The sequence below is a fragment of the Gadus morhua genome, chromosome 11 (genome assembly GCF_902167405.1).
Source record: "Gadus morhua chromosome 11, gadMor3.0, whole genome shotgun sequence".
In the NCBI taxonomy this organism is placed as follows: Eukaryota; Metazoa; Chordata; class Actinopteri; order Gadiformes; family Gadidae; genus Gadus; species Gadus morhua.
In genome coordinates, this window is record NC_044058.1 from 25,309,677 (window position 1) to 25,331,526 (window position 21,850).

General features: G+C 46.4%; 2 protein-coding genes across 2 annotated transcripts; both read left to right on the plus strand.

Moving 5' to 3' along the window:
* Positions 1 to 334: 334 nt before the first annotated feature.
* On the plus strand, positions 335 to 3,957 carry star (steroidogenic acute regulatory protein). The gene is made up of 7 exons (XM_030370229.1): positions 335 to 557; positions 829 to 936; positions 1,248 to 1,378; positions 1,866 to 2,024; positions 2,157 to 2,341; positions 3,007 to 3,100; positions 3,254 to 3,957. Exons 1-7 carry the CDS (start codon positions 494 to 496, stop codon positions 3,371 to 3,373), a joined length of 861 nt encoding a protein of 286 aa, XP_030226089.1. The 5' UTR covers positions 335 to 493; the 3' UTR covers positions 3,374 to 3,957.
* A 2,369-nt stretch (positions 3,958 to 6,326) lies between these two features.
* elmod3 (ELMO/CED-12 domain containing 3) lies at positions 6,327 to 20,583 on the plus strand. Its single transcript, XM_030370228.1, has 13 exons — positions 6,327 to 6,480; positions 7,591 to 8,422; positions 9,155 to 9,226; positions 9,584 to 9,658; positions 9,893 to 9,959; positions 11,224 to 11,286; positions 11,466 to 11,554; positions 11,997 to 12,120; positions 12,323 to 12,445; positions 14,933 to 15,063; positions 15,522 to 15,598; positions 16,187 to 16,314; positions 16,667 to 20,583. The coding sequence occupies exons 2-13, from the start codon at positions 8,387 to 8,389 to the stop codon at positions 16,921 to 16,923; spliced, it is 1,242 nt and encodes a 413-aa protein (XP_030226088.1). The 5' UTR covers positions 6,327 to 6,480; positions 7,591 to 8,386; the 3' UTR covers positions 16,924 to 20,583.
* The last annotated feature ends 1,267 nt before the right edge of the window (positions 20,584 to 21,850 follow it).

Consider the following 21,850-nt stretch of genomic DNA (forward strand, 5'->3'; position numbering starts at 1 on the left):
GTGTTCATTCGCATGTATACATGTGTGTGTGTGTGTGTGTGTGTGTGTGTGTGTGTGTGTGTGTGTGTGTGTGTGTGTGTGGATGTGTGTGTGTGGATGTGTGTGCATTGAGGGGCACTGGTCGTTATCAGAAACTGTGTTAACGAGGGCTGATACAAACCCTCTGTGTTCGAGGCAGCAGCCTTGGCAAAATAGCCGTGGAATGGCAAGGTGATGCAAGTGTGTGTGCTCGACGCTTGCATGTGTGCGGGCACGTGTGTGTGGGTGTGTATGCAAGGGGGTTTATCTACGTGATGATAGCGCTGCGGCCTTGTAGCGGAGTGCTTATATATCCACACGGACACGGTCAGACCTTTGAAGACAGAGGGCTACGGCATCCATACGGCGCATCCTTCATCAACTCTTCAGCACGCTGAGAAGGACTTAAGAACCCACTCGCATTCCGCTATCGGGTTTATTTTGGTCGGTCCCAGACAAAGTTATACATTAGAAGATGTTGCCTGCAACCTTCAAGCTGTGTGCTGGCATCTCTTACCGCCACACAAGGAACATGACAGGTGAGTCTACCTTAGCTGAAGATGGACATTCATATACTGTATTACAATACATTAAAACAGTATGTATATCTATATATATAATATAATGACTACAATTAAATGCGTTCACTCACTATGGGTAGTAGGTAGTACATTCTCCCCAACTAATGAGCGTTCTAAACTCAGTCTTTACAACGAAGAGTATGCTATGCAGAATATGTACAATGTGGCCTTATATTTGTGGTGCTTGTGTCATTTCTTGTGGTTTTAACCGTGCTGTTTGACCTGCTAGGTCTGAGGAAGAACGCTCTCGCTGCCATCCACCATGAACTCAACAGAAGGGCCGGCCCCGGCTCTGGCAACTGGATCAATCAGGTCCGCCGGCGGAGCTCATTCCTCAGTGAGTCACTGCAATTACGCCCCGTTCTTAATCAGGGTAGATATAGTGCGAGTTACACAGGCTTTTCATTTAGGTCAACCCCTTTGCTGGGCTGAACACAAAACATGCCGTGTTTAACAAATCGACGGGGCATGTGAGTTTGTAACAACGCAAAACAAGAGATAAAAAGCGGAGATAATTACAAGATTTAAGGTTCTATCTTCTTAATCCCCCCGAAAGGGAAAACTGTTATTCCATGAGCAAACAAACTAAGAAAGCAGAATCAATGCGAGGGCGACAGTTGCATCGTGTCTTTTGTCGTTCCTCAAAAGGCTCCAGGATCGAGGAGGCGGAGGAGTACAGCCCGGAGGAGGTGACCTACGTGAGGCAGGGGGAGAGCGCCCTGCAGGAGGCCATCAGCATCCTGGGGGAGCAGGAAGGCTGGACCGTGGAGACCGTCGCAGTGAGTACCAGCAGGCTCCACTGTCCTGAATGGCTCTGAGACGGATGAGTAGCGACCGGGTAAAACCAAAAAGAGTTGTTTATCACTAATGGGTTTTTCTTTGTATTTAAGGATAAGAGTTGTACTAACCAGGGGTCACCAACCTTTTTGAACCTGAGTCATACGAAGGACACCCAGTTCTATACACTCTTCTGAGATAACAAATTTGCTCAGTTTGCCTTTGGTTATATATTACTATTAATGATTAATGATACTCATCTATGTGAAGACACGTTAATTAATTAAGTCATGTTAATGATTTCTCAGATCAATTATCAACAATGACTTAAAAAAGGTGGGAAAGAGCTTTTCAAGAATGAGTAGTGCTATGTTTAGAACAGGCCTGCGGGCGCCTCATGTGGTCCTTGCGGGTGCCATGGGCACTGCGTTGGTGACCCCTGTACTAACATAATCACTTTCTGCATCATCATCACCTACCCCCAATCAGTCGAACGGGGACAGGGTTCTGAGCAAGGTGGTGGCGGGCGTGGGGAAGGTGTTCAAGCTGGAGGTGGTGGTGGACCAGCCTTTGGAGACCCTTTACGGGGAGCTGGTGGGCAACATGGAACAGATGGGAGACTGGAACCCCAACGTCAAGCAGGTCAAGGTGAGACGGGCCCACGTTTGTTCAGACGGACACACGTGCCGACTCATTAGCGAAGGTTGACTTTAGTTGAAACAATAACGTCCGACGATGTGCATCGACTGCCGTCTGACCGTCTTCTCCTCCTGACCCAAGATCCTGCAGAAGATCGGCGCCGACACCATGGTCACCCACGAGGTGTCCGGGGACACGCCCGGGAACGTCGTGGGGCCCCGGGACTTTGTCAGCGTCCGCTGTGCCAAGCGGCGCGGCTCCACCTGCTTCCTCGCCGGGAAGTCCACCCAGCACCCCGGGATGCCCGAGCAAAAGGGGGTGGTGAGGCGAGTCACACATGTTATAATACATGTTATAACACATGTTTTAACTAGAGCTGTCAAGCGATTAAAATATTTAATCGTGATTAATCGCATTAATGTCATAGTTAACTCTAATTAATCACGATTAATCACAAATTCTTTTTCTATGCTAAATATCCCTTGATTTTTTTGTCCCATAATTCTTCTCATTTTAATTCTCTTATCAACATGGTGAAGTGCATCGGCTTGCCTTGTGCAAATGATTTTTTATTGATAACAACATTGGCATATACTGATCAAAACAGGACGATACAAAAAAAGAGCCTATAGTGCAATTAAACGACTGCTTTGAACAAATGTCATTTGAACATAGCAGTCAGGCTACTGCTTCTTTGTTTTGAGCCAAAGAAAAACAAAACAAAAAAAAAATATATATTTTTTTATAAAATAATTGCGTTAATCGCGCGATAAAAAATTTAACGCCGTTAAATTTGGTTTGCGTTAACGTCGTTAATAACGCGTTTAACTGACAGCTCTAGTTTTAACACATGTTATAACACACGTTGACATTTGATTACCGGTGGTATGACGATGATAATGGACGGATGAATGGTTGGATGATGGTTGCATGGATACATGGTCATTAACGTGGTCATGAGGTTCTAAGATGATCGGCTTTAATTTTGCAGAGCGGAGAACGGCCCCACCTGTATAGTGTTGAAGCCCGATGCTGCAGACCCCAATCGGACAAAGTTCACCTGGTTATTGAGCATAGATCTCAAGGTACACAAGTAACCCACCGCACTCTTACAATAACCGCATCGCTTTAATCGAGTGGAAAATTTTCAACTTGAATTGACAGTTAGTAACTTATAAAACAAACATTCCTTAACATACTAATCATTAAATAACTGTGTTAACTTCTTTCTTTAATAGGGCTGGATCCCGAAGACCATCATAAATAGAGTGCTCTCTCAGACGCAGGTGGACTTTGCCAACCACCTCAGACAGAGGATGGCTAGCAATGTGTCTTTGGAGATGGCGCCCGCATGCTAACTTAACTGCTTACCCTAAGTAACGGCTGCATGACTACAAGTCGGGAACATCATACTAAACTGCAACACCCTGTCACAACTACTGACCTGGAAGGAATCCACACAGAGACTGGCAAGAATTCATATGAATCGCGCTTGTTTAAGATCTTTGGACAATCTTAACCCTTTGACGATCGACTGCCCACATATAGGCACACGTAATTTATTCATGATTTCTTCTTTATTAATATCCAGAAAGATTTGAATTGAATAGGGAAATTGTAATGTTACCTTTAATTTAAAAGAGAATCATTAATTTACTTATTGCACCAAACAGCTCTAGCTGAATACAAAGAAAAAAGAGGAAGGCACATGAATCAACAATATTATGTAAATGTGCCTTGTCTTTAATCCTTTCCTCTATTGTTGCCAATGTTTTTATGCTTACCGAAAATGTTCCGATCTTTTCTCTTGTGATAACATCTGAAATAATTGTCTCCCCCTACATTGTAAAATAGCACTTTTGTTAGAATATTGTATTTATTGCAGTAATGGTATTGCATAACGTTTGTAGACTGCCAAGCAAATAAAGAGTTGTCATTGGAATTCCTGTTTTTTTATTGGCCCATTTATTATAATCTGTCAAACATTTTGAGAACCTTTCACAATGACATTTTCCACCAGAAAATGCATAAAAAAGTGTTGACAATAAAAATATTTCGGTTTCTCCCTTTCCTAGTAGCACAGCATGTATGGTGTTAGCCAAGAACACATTTTCCCAAGATGAACTAATAGTTTAACTACTGCCAGATGCGTAGTATTTTCCTAGTCCTGATAGTTTAAATCGATCCAAAATGTTTTGCAACAGTTTTTTACTTGGACTATATGCTGCCTTAACTTAATAATACCATCTAATTATCTGTTTCACTCTGGTTAGGGTTAGCCTAAACACAGTTTATCAAGTGGACCAAACCAATTTATTCATTTGCTATTTGGTCAGTTATAAGATGCTTTTATCTAAATTCAGATAAAGATCCCGTTCGGTAAGATTCAAGAGTGATTTGATTGTACGGTTCTAGTAATCTGTCTATTAGTGAGTGAAATGAGCTGTGACCATCTTTGAGTACACTCCCTTTGGAGCAGAGAGAGGGGACATTTTTGGGTTGTTTACAGCATTTTGGTCTCTACAACACTCTGTACAACACTCAAATCTTAAAGTTGTTTTTCTTATGATACAGGCAGTCAGAAAACAACCTTCATTTTTACATTTCTATCAAAACGTCATAGCCCCAAATGAATCATGTAAATTATGGAGGTTTGACCATGACATTTGACTCTTATTTATTTGGTGATTGGAGCCTCCAGGATACAGCAGCTTCCAGCGATATCTCAGCGACTGACCATCCCGGAGCCTAGACACCAATCCCCCTGTGAAAACCAGACCTAACACTATCTCTGGAGCCCTCGAAAAGAGGGAATAGGAATATATTAGTGTCACTATTTAAAGTGTCAAGTAAGAGAACAATGTAGGCGTGAAACCAACTCATTTCCAATAATGCCACATTTTATGTTCTCAAACGATCAGTCTTCTACAAGGAAAAGTGGAATATTCTGGATCCGGAGGTCCAACAGATTGCCTCACAACAGTGTGGATGTCACGCAGGATTCAATCAGTCTGTCCTCCATTTTACAAATCCCAGACTCATGTGCAGAGCCCAAACTCAGGCCAAAGTCAATGTCGGAACCAACAATGGACATTTTACAATGCACATGTGTCACTGTCCACTGCGCGATTCTCTGTAGCAGGTGAATCTGGGCAAATTCTGGGAAGTCATTCGTTTTTTACATGGAAAGACCCACTGACCAGAACAGAAGATTGCAAGACATAGACCACCTGCTGTTTTTTTTTCACTTCTTCTGTGCAATCCTATATTTAAATCAAATGAACATGATAAAAAATAATGGTCAATGGAGCATAACCTCTTGCACAGCATCATGAGTCAGATCTGGATTATTCTCTATTATTTTAACAGTGACACAGGAATCTGTGACTGTTTATAGCCTCTTGGAAACCTTCCAGAAGTTTCCCTGACCCTGGGAGGACACAACCAAGTGAATGGTCCACCAGCATGTCCTCACAACATCTATTTATATACACTACCGTTCAAAAGTTTGGGGGTCACTCAGACAATTTCATGTTTTCTCAGAAAACTCACTTTTATTCAACAGTTTTCAGCTATGCTAACATAATTGCACGAGGGTTTTTTCTAGTCATCAATTAGCCTTTTAACATGATCAGCTAAACAATGTACCATTAGAACACAGGAGTGTTGGTTGCTGGAAATGGGCCTCTGTGCACCTATGTAGACATTAAAAAAATCACCAGTTTCCAGCTAGAATAGCCACTGACCACATGAACAATGTTTAGACTGTATTTCTGATAAATTGAATGTTAACTTCTTTGAAAAAAATAGTGTTTTCTTAAAAAAAATAAGGACATTTCTAAGGATCCCAAAGGGTAGTGCATATCTGTGTCTGCATTCTCGCTACAATGCTACAATGCTGTGTCTTTCTATATATATTCTGTATACTTCCTCATATACAAACGTACTCTTACCAACAGTTAATCCTTCAAATCACAACGATTTATGCATCTCTGTCGTACAGATCTCTTCTATTTTCTCTGAGTCAAAGTACTGTGAGAAGAATTTGAGCTGATAAACAAAAAACACATTTACAGGACAACAACATATTTTTATCTTTCCCATAAAATCTCAGTCTAATAGCTGGGAACGTCTTCCTCTTATTTCCCTTTAAGGAAGATCTCAGATAGCCCACTAGTGAGCAGAAGCCTGGGAACTCGACTTATCGCTAAAGTGAGCAGAGAAGGGAAAAGGGGAGAGAGGCGTGCAGAGAGAGCGAGCAAGAGCAATGACGTAATGAACTCAGGCAGCCAGGCAGGAAACCACAACTCCCAGGATGCACTCGGATTTACTGTGGCACTGGACGGGGGAAGGGAAAACTGAGATTGGAGGGAGAAAATAATCACAAACTGAGGTTGTTTCATAAATATACGTTCACATGCCAATTTGCGAAATAAGACATCGAACGCAACGCTTTCAAATTCAGGTATGTGACAACAACAAAATTACGCGGCGTGAGCTCATGTCTTCATTGTACTGCTGGGGGGTTTTGTTGAGAGATGTCTTCCAGATACATGGAGCTACCGCTAGTTACCCGTTAGTTACCCGTTAGTTACCCTTCATATTTCGCTGTCTGACCGCACGTCCTTCCACGCACCTCCGTATAGAACCGGTGCTGGGCTTTGAAGACGTACACATACTCCATTTTTGCCATTGCAGTTGATTTGAAGCAGGCTGTCAAGTCTTTGTGCTCGGCGGATTTGCTAACATTGGGACTGGTGACCAGGCGACAGTGGTTGTTAACCAACCTGCTAGTGGGGCTAGTGACCAGGCGTCAGTAGTGGTTACCCAGCCTGCTAGTGAGGCTAGTGACCAATCGTCAGTGGTTTGCAACCCGCGTGCAAGTGGGGCTAGTGATCAGGCATTAGTGGTTGTTATCCAGCCTGCTGGTGGGGCTAGTGACCAGGCGTCAGTAGTGGTTACCCAGCCTGTTAACCAGCCTGCTAGTGGCTAACGTTGGGACTAGTGACCAGGCGTCCGTGGTTGGTAACCAGCCTGCTAGTGGCTGACGATGGAACTACTAACCAGTCGTCAGTGGTTGTTAACCAGCCTGATAGTGGCTAACGCCAGGTAGCGAGCTGTCAGAGCGGCTGAAGTTGACAGCTGACTGACAGCAGCGGCTTTCTTCCCCCCCGCCCCCCCGCGGTCACTAGTTAACAGCATCGTTCTGCAGGGTCGTCTGGATAAACTGTTTCTAAAGATAAGATGTGAGTCTTAACGGTGGACAACGAGGTGCTTCGGCGCCTTATGAGTTAAACTGCAGCTTAGGTGATTCAGTTGAAACACTTGGAAATGACAAATTCGATTAAATGTGGCTTTCATGTAGGCGTTCTTGGTTATGGATTCAGTGTTCCTGTTTGTACGGGCCTACGTTTTACGAAAAGGATGACGTCGAGGGTTTAGGCCAGTTCAATTCCATCAAATGTACGCATGACTGTGGCCAAGCTATGCTGCAAGAAAGATTCAGTATTGTTGTTATCTCTTTCTGTTTGTTCTTTCTTTTTGCCCACTCTTTTCCCCTTATCTTCATTTTCAGATGTCCTAATATGGAAGCAAGACACCTCCTTTCAAGGACCATGGACACAAAGTAATACCTTCCATGCCACACGTCTTACCGCTCACAATTACCGGACCATTGTAACATTCAACTGTATGCCCTTTCATGTAAGGCTGAAGACCTGCGCACAGCAGCACTGATGCAAGTAACGTGAACAGGAGCACCACGCGGTTGCCCCAATGCCCCTGAGATTCCTCCTAAGTGCCAAAGTAATGAAGCGTCTTGGACAGGAAGGGCCCAGCCTTACCAACCGATGTCATTATCAAGCCTCCACATTCGTCTACTGGGTCAGATGAGACAACACAGCGCCCAGGCTTCTCTGTGGAAGGTGGAGGGAGGGAGTCTTTCAGCACACCTGCCTATCGCTAGACGGCTGTCTCTTCCAGTCGACTCCTGAGGGAAGACCCCCTGTGTAGCTCACTCGGCACACACAACACAGACGCATTGTTGTAACGCAGTGACTTAAAGAATCGCCGGTTCGTTGCTTGAAACATTCACAGCCGGGTCCCCATCAACGTTTACAGACTGTACACAAAGAAGATGAATGGGACTAACATCATCCATGGACAGTAACAGTAACTAAGCGTTGGAAATACATTTGACCTTGGACATTTAGCTTTACATGCATACAAGGAGAGAAGAGTGACACTCTGAACGGCTCTTGAACATAAACCATGGTGGACTCCACGTCAGCTCCTTGTCGAGTCCATGACCTCAGCGGCCTATAGGGGGAACGATCCGGAAGAGCGTTCTCTGACAAACTCCCACATATGCAATGGAAGGAGACATTAGTGTTGAATCACACACTGAGGTAATTCCATTTACGACTCGACGGATGGTCTGTGATCTGTGATTGAGTGCTCGGGATGGGGCGTTTCGGATCCGCAGCAGCAGTAAAGTAGCTGACACCTCTTTTGTTTCACCCCGCACCAAAGAAAAAAAAAATAAGTACAGTAGACTGTTGACGTATCGATTACCACACACTTAGTACCTGGCCCCTCGTGTGCTAAAGTTTCATGTAAGACAATTAAAGGTGCTGGGCTTTAGACTGTAATGTTGTTCCTCTGACCGACGGCTTAAGGTCAGTTCATTCAGGAGTAAGCTGCTGTCTTGCTCTAGCCTGAACTTGATGCTGCAGTACCATCCGACCAGTTTATCACCTCTATTCCAAATGGGCATTGGATCCCTGCTCCAGTGGCCTTATGCGTTGTCAGAGCCATTGTCAGGACTGTCTAATTATCATGTGCTTCACAGAATGTAACTTTAAACATAACAGTGTTTTGAGTTAGATTGTCCGATGATCCGATTTCCACCCTTGACGTCATTCGGTATGCATTGGGTCAGTGACGAGAAATGCATCTTCAGTGTTGTTAAACATTTGGTTTAATATGCGCAGTCTGCTATCAGATGATGTGAAATCACAATCTCTTAACGGTGCGTGTAAACGCGCGGGCCGCGGCCTGTTTGGATAATGAGCGCTGCAAAATCTCTTGTGTTGCCCACGTCTGACGCATTTGTTCCGCGTTGTCGATACTCTTCCCAGGGTCTGACATGTTTGTCCCATGAATGTAAACCATTCGAGGAGGTCACGAACGGCCATTCCATCCACAAGCCGGTGAGTAAACCGCCATCCCTCTTACTGACTAATGAACGAGCACCTGCATCCGTGTAGACCGCGTTGCTCCACGTCATTCCCCGTTTGGGTTTAATTGTGAATGGACTACACTGCAGCGCCTTTCTAACCAGTGGCCACTCAAAGCGTTGTACAATATTGCCTTACATTCACCCATTCATGCACACATTCACACACCGACAGTTGTGTCAACCATGCAGCCAGCACATCGGAGAACAGTTAGGGTCAGGGCTCTTGCTCAAGGGAGGGACCTGGGGATCAAACTACCAACCTTTCCGGTTACCCAGTCTACCTCCTGAGCCGCATGCACTGGTTGAACGTATCCTGTGTTCTACCCAGGTGACGAATGGACTCCCCATCGGCCATCGTGTTAAAGAGCAGAGCAATGGAAACGCTTCGCTGCGTTCACTGCCGGTGCGTCAACGGTTTTTAGTTTTCTTTGTGGGGGGGGGGGATTCTATTTTAGTTTTACCTTACATTGTTCTTTTCTTCTCAACGTTTTCATGATGACCTCTGTATTGTGTGTGTGTGTGTGTGTGTGTGTGTGTGTGTGTGTGTGTGTGTGTGTGTGTGTGTGTGTGTGTGTGTGTGTGTGTGTGTGTGTGTGTGTGTGTGTGTGTGTGTGTGTGTGTGTGGTCAATCCTTTAGATCTCAGCACTGAAGCAGAATGGCCTTCTGCAGACCTTGGCTGCGGGAGGGGAGCCTATGGTGGCAGGTAACACACACACACACACACACACACACACACACACACACACACACACACACACACACACACACACACACACACACACACACACACACACACACACACACACACACACACACACACAACTCTCTCCCTTTTTTTTCTCTTCTCCGACCCAGAGGAATAATTATGCGTATTCCTATGCTAGGTAGCCCTAGCCGGTAAAAACAAATGCTTCCCTGGAGATGGAGCTGCCTGCTTGCGGAGATGCACAGAGTCCTGCTAATGTACGGTGTGGGTCTGTTTTTACCCGGATAGACGAGGCTGTGGGGCACACAAGGCACCTGGGTCATCATAATCCCCATGCTTGATATACAGATGATTACCTCCTATGGGGGCGATCACAGAGGCAAACTAAAAACATTGTTTTCCTCTTTCGCGCCGCGTGTGACCATTCTTCTTTTGTTCGTTTTTTGACGTGCATAAAAGTAAAAATAGGATAATCTATTCAGTGCAAGGCGTGGAGTCTCATCGCTCGTCAATGTCCCGATTGACCCAGGCAGCCAATCAAATCCAGCAAGAGGCGGGCTTTAGTGCTCCACCACGTCCTTCCGGTTTTGAAACCATGCTGTTTCCTATGTCGTGAACCCAAAACCTCCACTTTTACATTAACATTCATCGCGTTAAGCAGATGCTTTTATCCAAAGCAAAGTACATTTGTCAGAAGAAAGAGAAACAACAATATATCGCTGTCGGTATAGTAAGGATGGTCATAGAAACTATAGAGACTATCGCTAGGTTAACCAATTCCCCGTATACAACAAAGATAGCTAGGATAAGAGGCTACACAACTAAGTACTATAAATGTTACTGAGCTTATCCCCCGTCCTCCCGGTAGCACTGCAAAGCCAAGAGCTTGACGTCTGCCTTCAATACAATTTTTTTCCCCCACATCTGATCCCCCGGTTTCGCACGCAGCCTCACTCCACGGGCGCCCCACACTGCCCGACGCGCTTCCCAACGGGGCCTTACGTCCCTAGCGAAGCGCCTCTGTGTTTCCCCCCTATGTGTGTAATACCTTCTGATCAAAGGACACTCATAGCAGTGCTTTTTCCAACACTGCTGTCAATTCCCTCACAGAGACTCGTTCACAGTCGTACACGCTCGTTTAGTCCCCGTCGGCGACGCGTCACCCGACAGCTCGTTAGGGTGGGCTCGTCCTGCTCAGGGACGCGGCCGCACTCGGCCAGATGGAGAGACCACCCTAACGTGTGCTATGTTCTCCCCACAGAGGAGAGCTCTGAGCTGGAGAAGGCCAGGGAGGAATGGGAGGCTGTGGAGAGCGCCCAGCCAGGTAAGACCAGACAGGCCACAGGTCTGTCGGATCTTGGGGGTCTTGTACTTCTGTTTCTTCATGAGGTTGTCTGGTATTTGTGTTATTAGCGATGGGGTGTAGCTGGAAATGGCTTCCACTGGACCACCAGTCCCTGCACCCTGTCTGGCTTGCATTGATCGCGGTTTTGTGTCCTTTAGCGGCCAGTGAAGAGTCGGTGCCGACGCCTCTCATCTCCTTCAACGAGGCCCTGCAGTACTTTCAGACCACGGACCTCGGGGAGCTCCTGGTAACACTCGCTCGCTCGCTCACTCACTCACTCACTCACTCACTCACTCACTCACTCACTCACTCACTCACTCACTCACTCACTCACTCACTCACTCACTCACTCACTCACTCACACTCTCTCTCTCTCTCTCTCACTCACTCACTCACTCACTCACTCACTCACTCACTCACTCACTCACTCACTCACTCACTCACTCACTCACTCACTCACTCACTCACTCACTCACACTCTCTCTCGCTCACTCACTCACTCACTCACTCACACTCTCTCTCTCTCTCGCTCACACTCACTCTCTCTCACTCACTCACACACTCTCTCTCACTCACTCACTCACTCACTCACTCACTCACTCACACTCTCTCTCTCTCTCTCTCTCACACACACACACACACACACAATCTTTCTTTGAGGGACTCATTCCTGTACCGCTGTCTTGCAGAGGAACATACAGCCCACCGTTCGTAGGACCGGCCTGGCCGCCATCACACACTTCTTCTTCGGACCCCCGCGGCTGCACAGGGAGCTCCTGGAGGAGAGGGACCTTGTGTTTGCCATTGCACAATGTGAGCCCCCCCCCAAAACACACTCCGTTTCTGGGTGTTATCGTACGTTTGGTCCTCCAAGGGAACAGACCTCCTCACTGTGTGTGTGTGTGTGTGTGTGTGTGTGTGTGTGTGTGTGTGTGTGTGTGTGTGTGTGTGTGTGTGTGTGTGTGTGTGTGTGTGTGTGTGTGTGTGTGTGTGTGTGTGGGCGGGCGGGCCTCAGGTTCTCTAGACAACAGCCAGGCGGTGCACATGCGTGTCCTCCAGACCATCTACAAGAGGCTGGTGGGCGGCCGGCTGGACTGCGCTCGCTACGGAGACCACTGGGAGAACATCGGCTTCCAGGGTACCAGCCGCTTTTTCTTATTTTACTGACGCACACACACACACGCACGCACGCACGCACGCACGCACGCACGCACGCAGAGAAACGCCACGCAAATTCAATGTGAACATGTATGAGGCTTTGATATAATCCTGGACGATTTTGAAATTCCGCAAAACATTTTTTAAAAGTGTCTCAAAAAGAGGGCATGTCCGGGCGAAAGAGGACGTCTGGTTACCCCACTGTTATATAGCGTGTGGCGTGTGAGCGTGTGCATGGGTTGAATTCATGGGGCAAGCCCCAGGAATCTCCCACTTCCGGCTTCAATGAAAGAGAACAGAACTAATTCACACAAAAGCGTTCATGCAAATCTACCATTAAAGGTTAATTTAAGGAAGTTATCTCCAGTCACGCTGAAAGTAGTTCGCTAGTAGTAGCGCTTTAATTTGCAGTGTCAGAGGATTCTGAGAAATCAAAATGCTGACTAAATTCTCAGAATTCTGACACTGCAAATTATTGCACGCTAGTGAACTACTTTAAAAAAAACTCGACATTGCGACCAGGCTACAAATGACTGGTGAAAACCTCCTTAAATGAACCTTTAATGCTGGATTTGATTATCAGAATTCTGATTTTATCCAAGTATTCTGACTTTATTATCAGAATGCTGAATTTTATCTCACAATTCAGACTTTATTAGCCTATTCGATTTCTGAATTAAAATTCTTGTGATGAATAATCTACATTTGTACAGTCGATGTGCAGCACTTTAATTCCCGTCAACTTTTTTTTTCTAACACCAGCACTTCCACAACTATGCCCATGTTCCTGACTGCTATATACAAAACCATTTATAGCGCATCTATTTTTCAGCTCAGTGATAGTCGCCCTAAATGCAGCTTTAATGTGGGCTCTGATTCTGAATGAATGCCGCTGCTGAACTGTGTGAATAAATAAAGGGAACTGAAATCTAAAGAAGACGTGATGTACCGGTGAATTCCAGCTGAAAGTGGAACATTGCTGCCGTCATGGGAAATTATAATGTAGCCTAGGCCTATTGTAAGTAGCTTTCAATTCCTTGTTCTTTTGTTGAACATATCCCCCACTAGATTCCCCCACCACCACACAGATTTTGTCCTGTAGAAACCTATATGGTGGAAACCGATACGCCCTCTCAACCACAAAATGTTTGAGTCACTTCTATGGAAGTAAATCTGTGCCATCGGATTTTGAAAATAAAAAGCCATTGAACTCTAAGCACTGAATATTTATGCATTGTAATAACGTATCTGGATTTGAATTGAACTCCTATTCAGCTTTATTTTTCAATGTTAAAAATTCAAAATCAAATATTCAATGTTAAAAAATTCAACGTGGGGACGTTGATTTCAATGCATAAATATTCAGTCCCTGGCGCACACAGTCACACGCGCGCGCACACACACACACGCACACGGACACACACACACACACGCTCGCACACACACGGACACACACGTGCACTCACACACACTCACACAGTCACAAACACACACACGGTGTCACACACACACACACACACACACCAGATAAGGCAGTGTGTTTCCCCAATGCTTTCAGTAGCCAGCCAGGTGAAAGATGTTAACAGCTGAAGGGTTCTGCGGTTTTAAAGATAATTTATGTTTGTTTTTGAGAAAGCATGACAGTTGAAACAACAACCTTATTAACAACGATTATTTCAATCGATCTTGCGTTCTTTTAACGGACCAAATTCGAACCCACGTCCTCCTCATTCTCATCTCTAATTAAAAAAACAAAACAACGATTTATCTTTAATCACACATTTCATAAAATCCTCAATTGCTACATAATTAAATGAGGAGGGAGGGTGCAGGATATAGTGGTCAGGTTGTTTGATTCCATGCTAAATGGTTCTGGGTTCAATCCTCAATGTCCACGTTCTACCTGAAGGCATGCACCTAGAGGATGATGCATAACCCAAACCTGCTCGTTAACGGCACGACAAAGAAAAACAACACTGGGAAGAATGGAAAGGCCAAATGTTGTCCTAAATGTTAAACTCCAGTACACCGGAGTTTGGTGGAGTGACTCTGGTCGACTCCCTCCTCTCTAAACCTCTGAGATACTGTTTTGCTGCGTACGTACTTCATCTCACACGCAGTGTTGCTAGATTGGGCCAGATCTCCCGCCCAATCTGGCAACCCTGGCTGCAGTGCACTGCAGCCAGGGTTGCCAGATTGGGCGGGAATTCGAAGGTAACATTATTACCTTATCCCTAGTGCGATGCAGCCAGGGTTGCCAGATTGGGCGGTAAATCGAAGGTAACGTTACCTTATACCTAGTGCACTGCAGTCAGGGTTGCCAGATTGGGCGGGAAATCTGGCCCAATCTGGCAACACCAGACACGATCCGCCCAAACTGGCCCAATCTGGCAACACTGCTCACACGCCTGACTGTGACCTCCGGGCCTCCCCCCCCCCCCCCCCCCCCCCCCCCCCCCCCCCCCAGGTACGGACCCGGCAACTGACCTGCGTGGGACGGGCTTCCTAGGCCTGATGCACACGCTGTACTTCGTCATGGACCCGGAGACTCTGCCGTTGGCCCGGGACATCTACAAGCTCTCCCAGCACCCCACACAGGTACCCCTCCAGCCCCCCCTCCCCCCAGCCCCAGCCCACGCACACACTCCACGCTGCCTGGTTAAAATAGGATAAGGCAGCCTAAGGCATACGGATGAGGATTAAGAGTTCGGACTCTAATCTGAAAATTCTGAGATTGAATCCAGAGTTCAGAATTTAATCTCAGGACTCCACAAAAAAGCATGTGATTATTCATTTGTAGGTTGGATTTTATTCCCAGAATTCTGACTTTAAAGTCAGAATGAAAAAGAGTTCTGATTTTAATTTCAGAGTTCTGAGAATAAAAAATAATTGGGCCTAATCCTATGCCATAGAGTAACGCCTCATAAAAACGTCAAAACATGTAATCTCATAATCGAGCATCCAGAACAATGTGTGCCTGTTTGGTTAATACCTGAGTTGATCCATGTTCTTCTTGGAGCAAACTGCCTTTTTTTTTTTTTCTCTCGCCGTTGCAGAATTTCCCCTTCAGCGTGATGTCAATCAACATGACCCGCATCGCCCTGCAGGTGCTGCGGGAAGAAGCCCTCTCCAAGTGAGCCCCCCTACTCTGACAGCACCTCGCCGACACCACCACCAGCACGTACATGACACTACTCAGGGCCTTTAGCAGACGCCTTTATCCAAAGCCACTTACAGCCAGTACATTTGTCTGAGGAAAGACAAACAATATAATAATAATAATAATAATGCGTTGATTTGATATATCGTCTTTCTCCCACTGAAGGCCGCTTTACAGTGTCATGAGCACATGCAGAACAAGACAGCACAACAACACGTATAAAAATAAAAATAAATAATATATACAGAGGGTCTATGCAGTGGTGGCAGAAGAGCCGAAGTGTTCTTAGCGCTGTCGGTACAGTAATGATGTTCATAGAAACAGGTGCCAAGCACTAACAACCACAACAACCACACACACAGTTTAACACATTCCCCGTATATACAACAAAGATAGCCAGGATAAGATGCTACACAAAGTACTACTTTGAAAAACATACAATCAGTGTTTACAATAAGTGCCAGGACGCTTTTAGGAGAGGAAGGGAGGCGAGGGGGAGGTGGGGGGCCAGGGAGGAGACCACCACCACCACCCCCCTTGACCTCCTGTGATCTCTCTCAGGGAGTGTAACCGGCGGCAGCAGGTGGTGGGGGTGCTGAACGAGTTCTACGTGGCCACGTATCTGCACCTGTTCCAGCTGTGGAAGACCCAGCAGAAGACCATCTCTGACTCCGGCTACGTGCTTAAAGGTACAGGCCACTACAACAACTGCAGATGTAGAACACAGTACGTCCTCAGTTTTATTCCCGGTCCTTATCTGTCGACGGCGGTGTCGACCACGCAAGGCGACAGCCAGCTCGTTGGGAGCAGTCAGGGTGAGGTGTCTTGCTCAGGGACACCTCGACGTTCAGCTAGGAGGATCCGGGGATCGAACCAGCAACCTTCCGGTTACCAGCCAACCCGGTCTGCCACATCCTGCCTACTGTCAGATCTACGATGGTAACGATGCTGTTCGTGTGTGTGTGTGTGTGTGTGTGTGTGTGTCTGTGTCTGTGTCTGTGTCTCTGTGTGTGTGTGTGTGTGTCTGTTCCCCTGCCCCAGAGGTGGAGCTGTTTGCCAAGAAGAACCCCAAGCAGATGATGCGGCGGCTGGAGGTCTTCCTGAAGGAGCAGCGGGCGGGGGCGGGGCCTCGGGGGCCGTCGCCGGACCCCCAGGGCCAGCAGGGGGGCTCCCCCAGCCTGGGAGGAGCCAGAACGGGACCAGGGTCGGGATCAGGGCAGGGCAGCAAGGAGAAGCAGATGCACTTCACTGGAGTATGTGAGCTACCGGACATGGAAGGAGAGGCCAGACTCATCTAAGCTAGGCTGTGTGTGTGTGTGTGTGTGTGTGTGTGTGTGTGTGTGTGTGTGTGTGTGTGTGTGTGTGTGTGTGTGTGTGTGTGTGTGTGGCCTGAGGAGGATGCGTACCCCACTCAGCCCTAATTACCCAGGCGCTTCTAGCAGACTTCCCCCCCCTGACCCAAGCTGTATGTGTGGGATGGGGGGGGGGGGGGGGGGGGGGGGGTGGACAGCCCCATGTCCATCCATATAATCTGGCTCTATGAACGAGGCGGTGGGGTTCGCAGTCGCAGGGCTGATGCCGACCAATCCACACAAGATGATCCACAACTACAGCTACCACGGCAACAACATAAAATAAAACTAAGAGTAAAACAGATGTTTTGCTGGTCGGGTTTAGCCGCTGCCTAAAGGCCGTCCTTGTCTGCTCTGTCTCCGTCAGGCCGGTGGCATCCCGCCGTGGGCGGCCAGACAGACGGACGGCACTGTGCTGGGTGCACTTTGTTTGGTGGAGGAGGGGGGGGGGGGGGGGGGGGGTTGCATTCCCTGCTGTAATGCATTCTTAGTGAGGGTGTTTTTAGAAGAATTTAGAAAAATATGAGGTCCGGTCGAGGCCAGTCTCCCGGGAGTTGGATAAGAATAGGTGTTGATTAGAGATTAACGTGGTCGAAGAAAACTATAATCTATAAATGTATATATAAATATTACGCATAAATATATAAAAAATATATATATAAATATATGTATATTTTAAATGATCTAAGGATGAGTAATATTGAGGATCCTTTGCAAAGGGACAGCGCATCCCTAAAGTTACCTAGAATAGTTTAAAAGGCAGCCCAGAGCTTCAATGGGGGGGGGGGGGGTCTTCTCTAACAGACACTCTGGTCGTCCCTGAACGTCGGAAGGTCCTCCCTTAATGTCAGAAGGTCCTCCCTTAACGTCAGAAGGTCCTTACAAACGCTGCCCATGGCGTCAGCGGCGTAGGTAGGTCTAGCGTAGCGATAGCCTAGCGATAGCGTATGTGCTTGCCTCGGCCCCAGAGGGCCGGGCCAACCTTCTGCTATTTGAGCTGTCTTTACATTCCGAGCATGTGACAGTGTGTGCAGTTGCAAAAATGGAGTGTGTGCATGTGTGTGTGTGAGTGAGAGATGGATGAAACGAACAAGCTGATATCGGACGCAGGGGGCCTCTCATAAGAGACGTGTGGTACGGTATGCAATCCCAGCTCTCCCTCAATGATAATCAACACAAGAAAAAAACGACAGTGCTGTGTGACGATCGACTTCGTTCCTAACTTCAGGGTTTGTGTGCATGAGCCAGTGAACGAGTGCGTGCGTGTGTGTGTTTTATGTGTGTGTGCGTCACACGACAGGAACTGACAACAGATGGGTTGTTTGTGTTTTTTTTTTTTTTGTTTACTTGGCACACGATAAAGCCAGCTTTTATCAAAGCACCTGCTGCATTAAGCTACGTCGTACCCACGAGTGGAACACTACAGTCCTCCTGAGAGAGCCAGAGAAGGGACCCGCTCCGACTACACACAACACATTTACCCCGCGCGTTCGCTACAGACCCTGGGCGGGTCGGGCCTCCAACAGGCCTCCGTTCCCGGTGGTACTTCAGGCCCCCCCTCCACCGCTGGCACCTTGGTGGTCTCGACGCGAAAACCGCCAACGTCCCTTCCCGCACGTTCCTGGCCTGTAGCGTTCTTCAGGTAGCAACTAGTACTGTAGCATCGCATAGCCTCCTCCTCCTCCTCCTCCTGGTAAAGCTTCAGTAATCAGCCGATCGCGTCAGTGAATACGGGGAAAGAGCGCTTCACGCTCGGCTGTCTGCCTCAGTGACACCCTCCTCGTCAGTGACACCCTCCTCCCTGTGTCTCCCTCCCTGCCCACTGGCCGCGGGGTGATCCTATTATTTATGGATGCCCTGGTCGAGGGGTCGGAGTGCTCGGTTCAGACGTCCTACTTTAGCCTCTGTGCGTCCGGCTTTGTGTGACGTTTCATTTAGAATAAATAAAGTTGCCTAGAAGTCTTCGGGCCTCATTGTGCCGCAACGGCAGGTCATCCATGCGTGTGAAACGGTACTGCTGAAGCAGAACCCCCCGCTACGGCCCCGTAATCCACTCAGAGAACGCACACGCAGGCCTGCCGCGCGTGTGGAAAAAGATATATCAATAAATACAACGATACGCAGTTCTATTTTTTATTATTTATTGACATTTTTTATACACCCTTTACCGACTTTTTACAAGTGAGCTGAATATTATAATTTTTTGCCAAGTGCTTGCAAGTGTTTTAGTTGGACAGCAGAATTTGCACTCTTTGTAGAATATTGATTATGTGTTTGAGGCGGAGGAGGAGGGGGAGGGAGGGGAGTCCAGGCCATCTACAATAGCCATAATGCTTATTATTGCTCACCTGTGTAAATCAGGCTACATGTCATAGCCCCCTTTCCTTGCCGCTCAATCGGATGTGGATATGATCTCACGTTTAGTTTTATTTGATCTCTATCAAAAGGTGTGTGTGTGTGTGTGTGTGTGTGTGTTTCAGTGTGCGTGTGTGTGTGTGTGTGTGTGCTTGCGTGTGCATCAGGAAGTTTGTACATAGAGAATAAGTGATTGTATTTGTATGATTGTCAGTAGGGCATTAAAACTGAGACACATTTCTTACCTCAAGACCTGAGAGGAATCTCTCCCTTCTCTCTCTTGATGTTTGTACGGGAGGCCGCCGCCCACTCCGTTATGTTCGGATCCGACGCTACGTTCTCTGTTGGTTTGGTTTCGTCTCTGTTCTGTTGGTTTCCTTTTAGTCCCTATGGGTTTTCTTTGTCATACAATTTGAATATATATTACATGAAATTTAATATGCATTCAAACATGCTGTGTCGAAAGAAAAACCCCTACATGATGGCATATTTAAACAAACGAGTTAGTCAATGTGTATGTGTATACTAGAAAGACATTTAGAGACACACTATAGGCCCTTACACTTAGAATACGGAGACAGAAGATCACGTTGGATTGGCTGCCGTTTACCATGTGGATATAAGCTGGTTTCTTGTGGCTTCAGTGGTAGTACAGTATACTCTTGCTGTGATCTAAGTGTTTGATGTCAAGAGAAAAACACTCACTTCAACCCTGTCCTAACAGCTGCACTCACTAAAAACAAGCCGGTGCAATATATGATTGTAAGTATATAGGCTACTGTATTATTAGCAGTCACAATACTGTATACGCTTCAAACCTTAGCATATATATTCAATATCCGAAGACATCTTCTTTTTTTTTCTCTCCAAATAAAAATCATGAATGACTCCAGCTCTTATTTTTTGACCGGTTCCAACGGATCAAATTATCTATGCGTTGGTTATCGTTTGGAAAAGTAATCCAGATCAAAGTGGAAACGGGTCCATGCAGAATGTTGGACGCTCTCGTCAGGGGAGCGTTCTGAAGATCTGCTTCCTACAATAGCTCGGCTGATACAATCACTTCTCTCAATATCCTGCGCTTTGTATGAAGGTGTTTTACTGTTGCCGTTGTCTTGTCTCAGAGCATTTTATGACTGTACCTTGATTGTAGAAGCCCCTATTTTGTAATGAGAGGTATTTCAGATGATGTGCTGTTGTACATTCAATGTATTGTATGAAGAACGTTAAATAAATGCCGTTTTAAAATTGTCTGTTTTGTATTGCATTCATCCAATCGGGCTGATTGATGGGCCCTTGATGTGCTCTTATTGTGAATAAAATCGCAGGTGGTAATTGCAGCTTAACACCACTAGTGGGCAGTCTAGGATAATCATCCGGAGATACTTTCTGAAATGAAACAGCACTATGCCAATCGCGTAAAGCAAATGGATCTTTAATACGATCACTAATAACTACTTATCCTGATGTTATAAATAGGGCCTACAACCTACAAACTCCTCCACCCAAATGGCTTATCGACGAGGAGACTGGTGAAATCGCAGCTCCAGTAGCTCTTGCGTTCCCTACCTTGTGGAATCCTTCACCAAAATATATATATTGCAGACCATGCAAAATATGCGCTAATTCACGTCTGAAAGGAAACGTCAGATTATGGAATTACTACCAGCGGCGCGGATGCGAATAGCTTTCTCCCCGTGTTTATCGTTATATAAGTTGAATGAGGTCGAGTGGGGGGCTTTGAGTCCAAAGGCGCCTCGGTTCCGCTGCTGCATCTGTGTTTAATCAAGCTCTGGGCCGCGGCCCCACAGTGTTAGGTGACAGATGACCCGCACAACCAGTGCGCACAAGATAATGGAAAAAACTATATACCCGGAAGGGTTCAACCAATGCCAGGTATTTATTGTATTGTTGTAGGCCTATTGGTTAAGATGAGTAGTAATCACTTTTCTTGGCATTGTTTGGTGTTGGTGTCTCCAAGAGATTAAGTGAAGGAGAAATTACTTCTTTTTTTTTAACATAATATTAGGTTGAGTTTGTCCAGAGATGCTACACAGTTTCTGAATGCCAAATACTTCGGAGTGTTTCTCTCTCAGGATGGCCAGTAAGGGGAGTAGGAGGGGGGTACACATTCTTCTACCATTTGTACCTAGTGAGCCTTCTGGAAAAAAGGGCTTTCTCCCACTCATGCATTCGCCCTCCCTCAAATCTCCCTCCCTAAAATCTCTCTCTCTTTCTCTCTCTCTCCCTCTGATGTCAGTGTTTCCTGCCACAGGAGATGCTTACCAGGGCTGTGTGCTCGATGACTTGACGATTTTATCAGCACATCTACAGATTCCCACATTCATCAGTTTCCTAGTCCAAACACAATGGTGAAAAACTGAGTGTAAAGAAAATAGTTGTTTTGATTCATGTGTGGGAGAGCAGAATTAAATAAAGCACTACGAACATCATAGCTATCGTTTGCTTTTCTGCCAGCAAATACCTCGGATCAGATCAGCAACTGGCTGTTCCTGTG

Coding starts and splice junctions, on each gene's coding strand:
- star (XM_030370229.1), top strand. CDS start 494: ATGTTGCCTGCAACCTTCAAGCTGTGTGCTGGCATCTCTTACCGCCAC. Junction 1,379..1,865: donor GGACCGTGGAGACCGTCGCA/GTGAGTACCAGC, acceptor ACCCCCAATCAG/TCGAACGGGGACAGGGTTCT. Junction 3,101..3,253: donor TATTGAGCATAGATCTCAAG/GTACACAAGTAA, acceptor TTTCTTTAATAG/GGCTGGATCCCGAAGACCAT.
- elmod3 (XM_030370228.1), top strand. CDS start 8,387: ATGGAAGGAGACATTAGTGTTGAATCACACACTGAG. Junction 9,659..9,892: donor CTTCGCTGCGTTCACTGCCG/GTGCGTCAACGG, acceptor TCAATCCTTTAG/ATCTCAGCACTGAAGCAGAA. Junction 11,287..11,465: donor TGTGGAGAGCGCCCAGCCAG/GTAAGACCAGAC, acceptor TGTGTCCTTTAG/CGGCCAGTGAAGAGTCGGTG.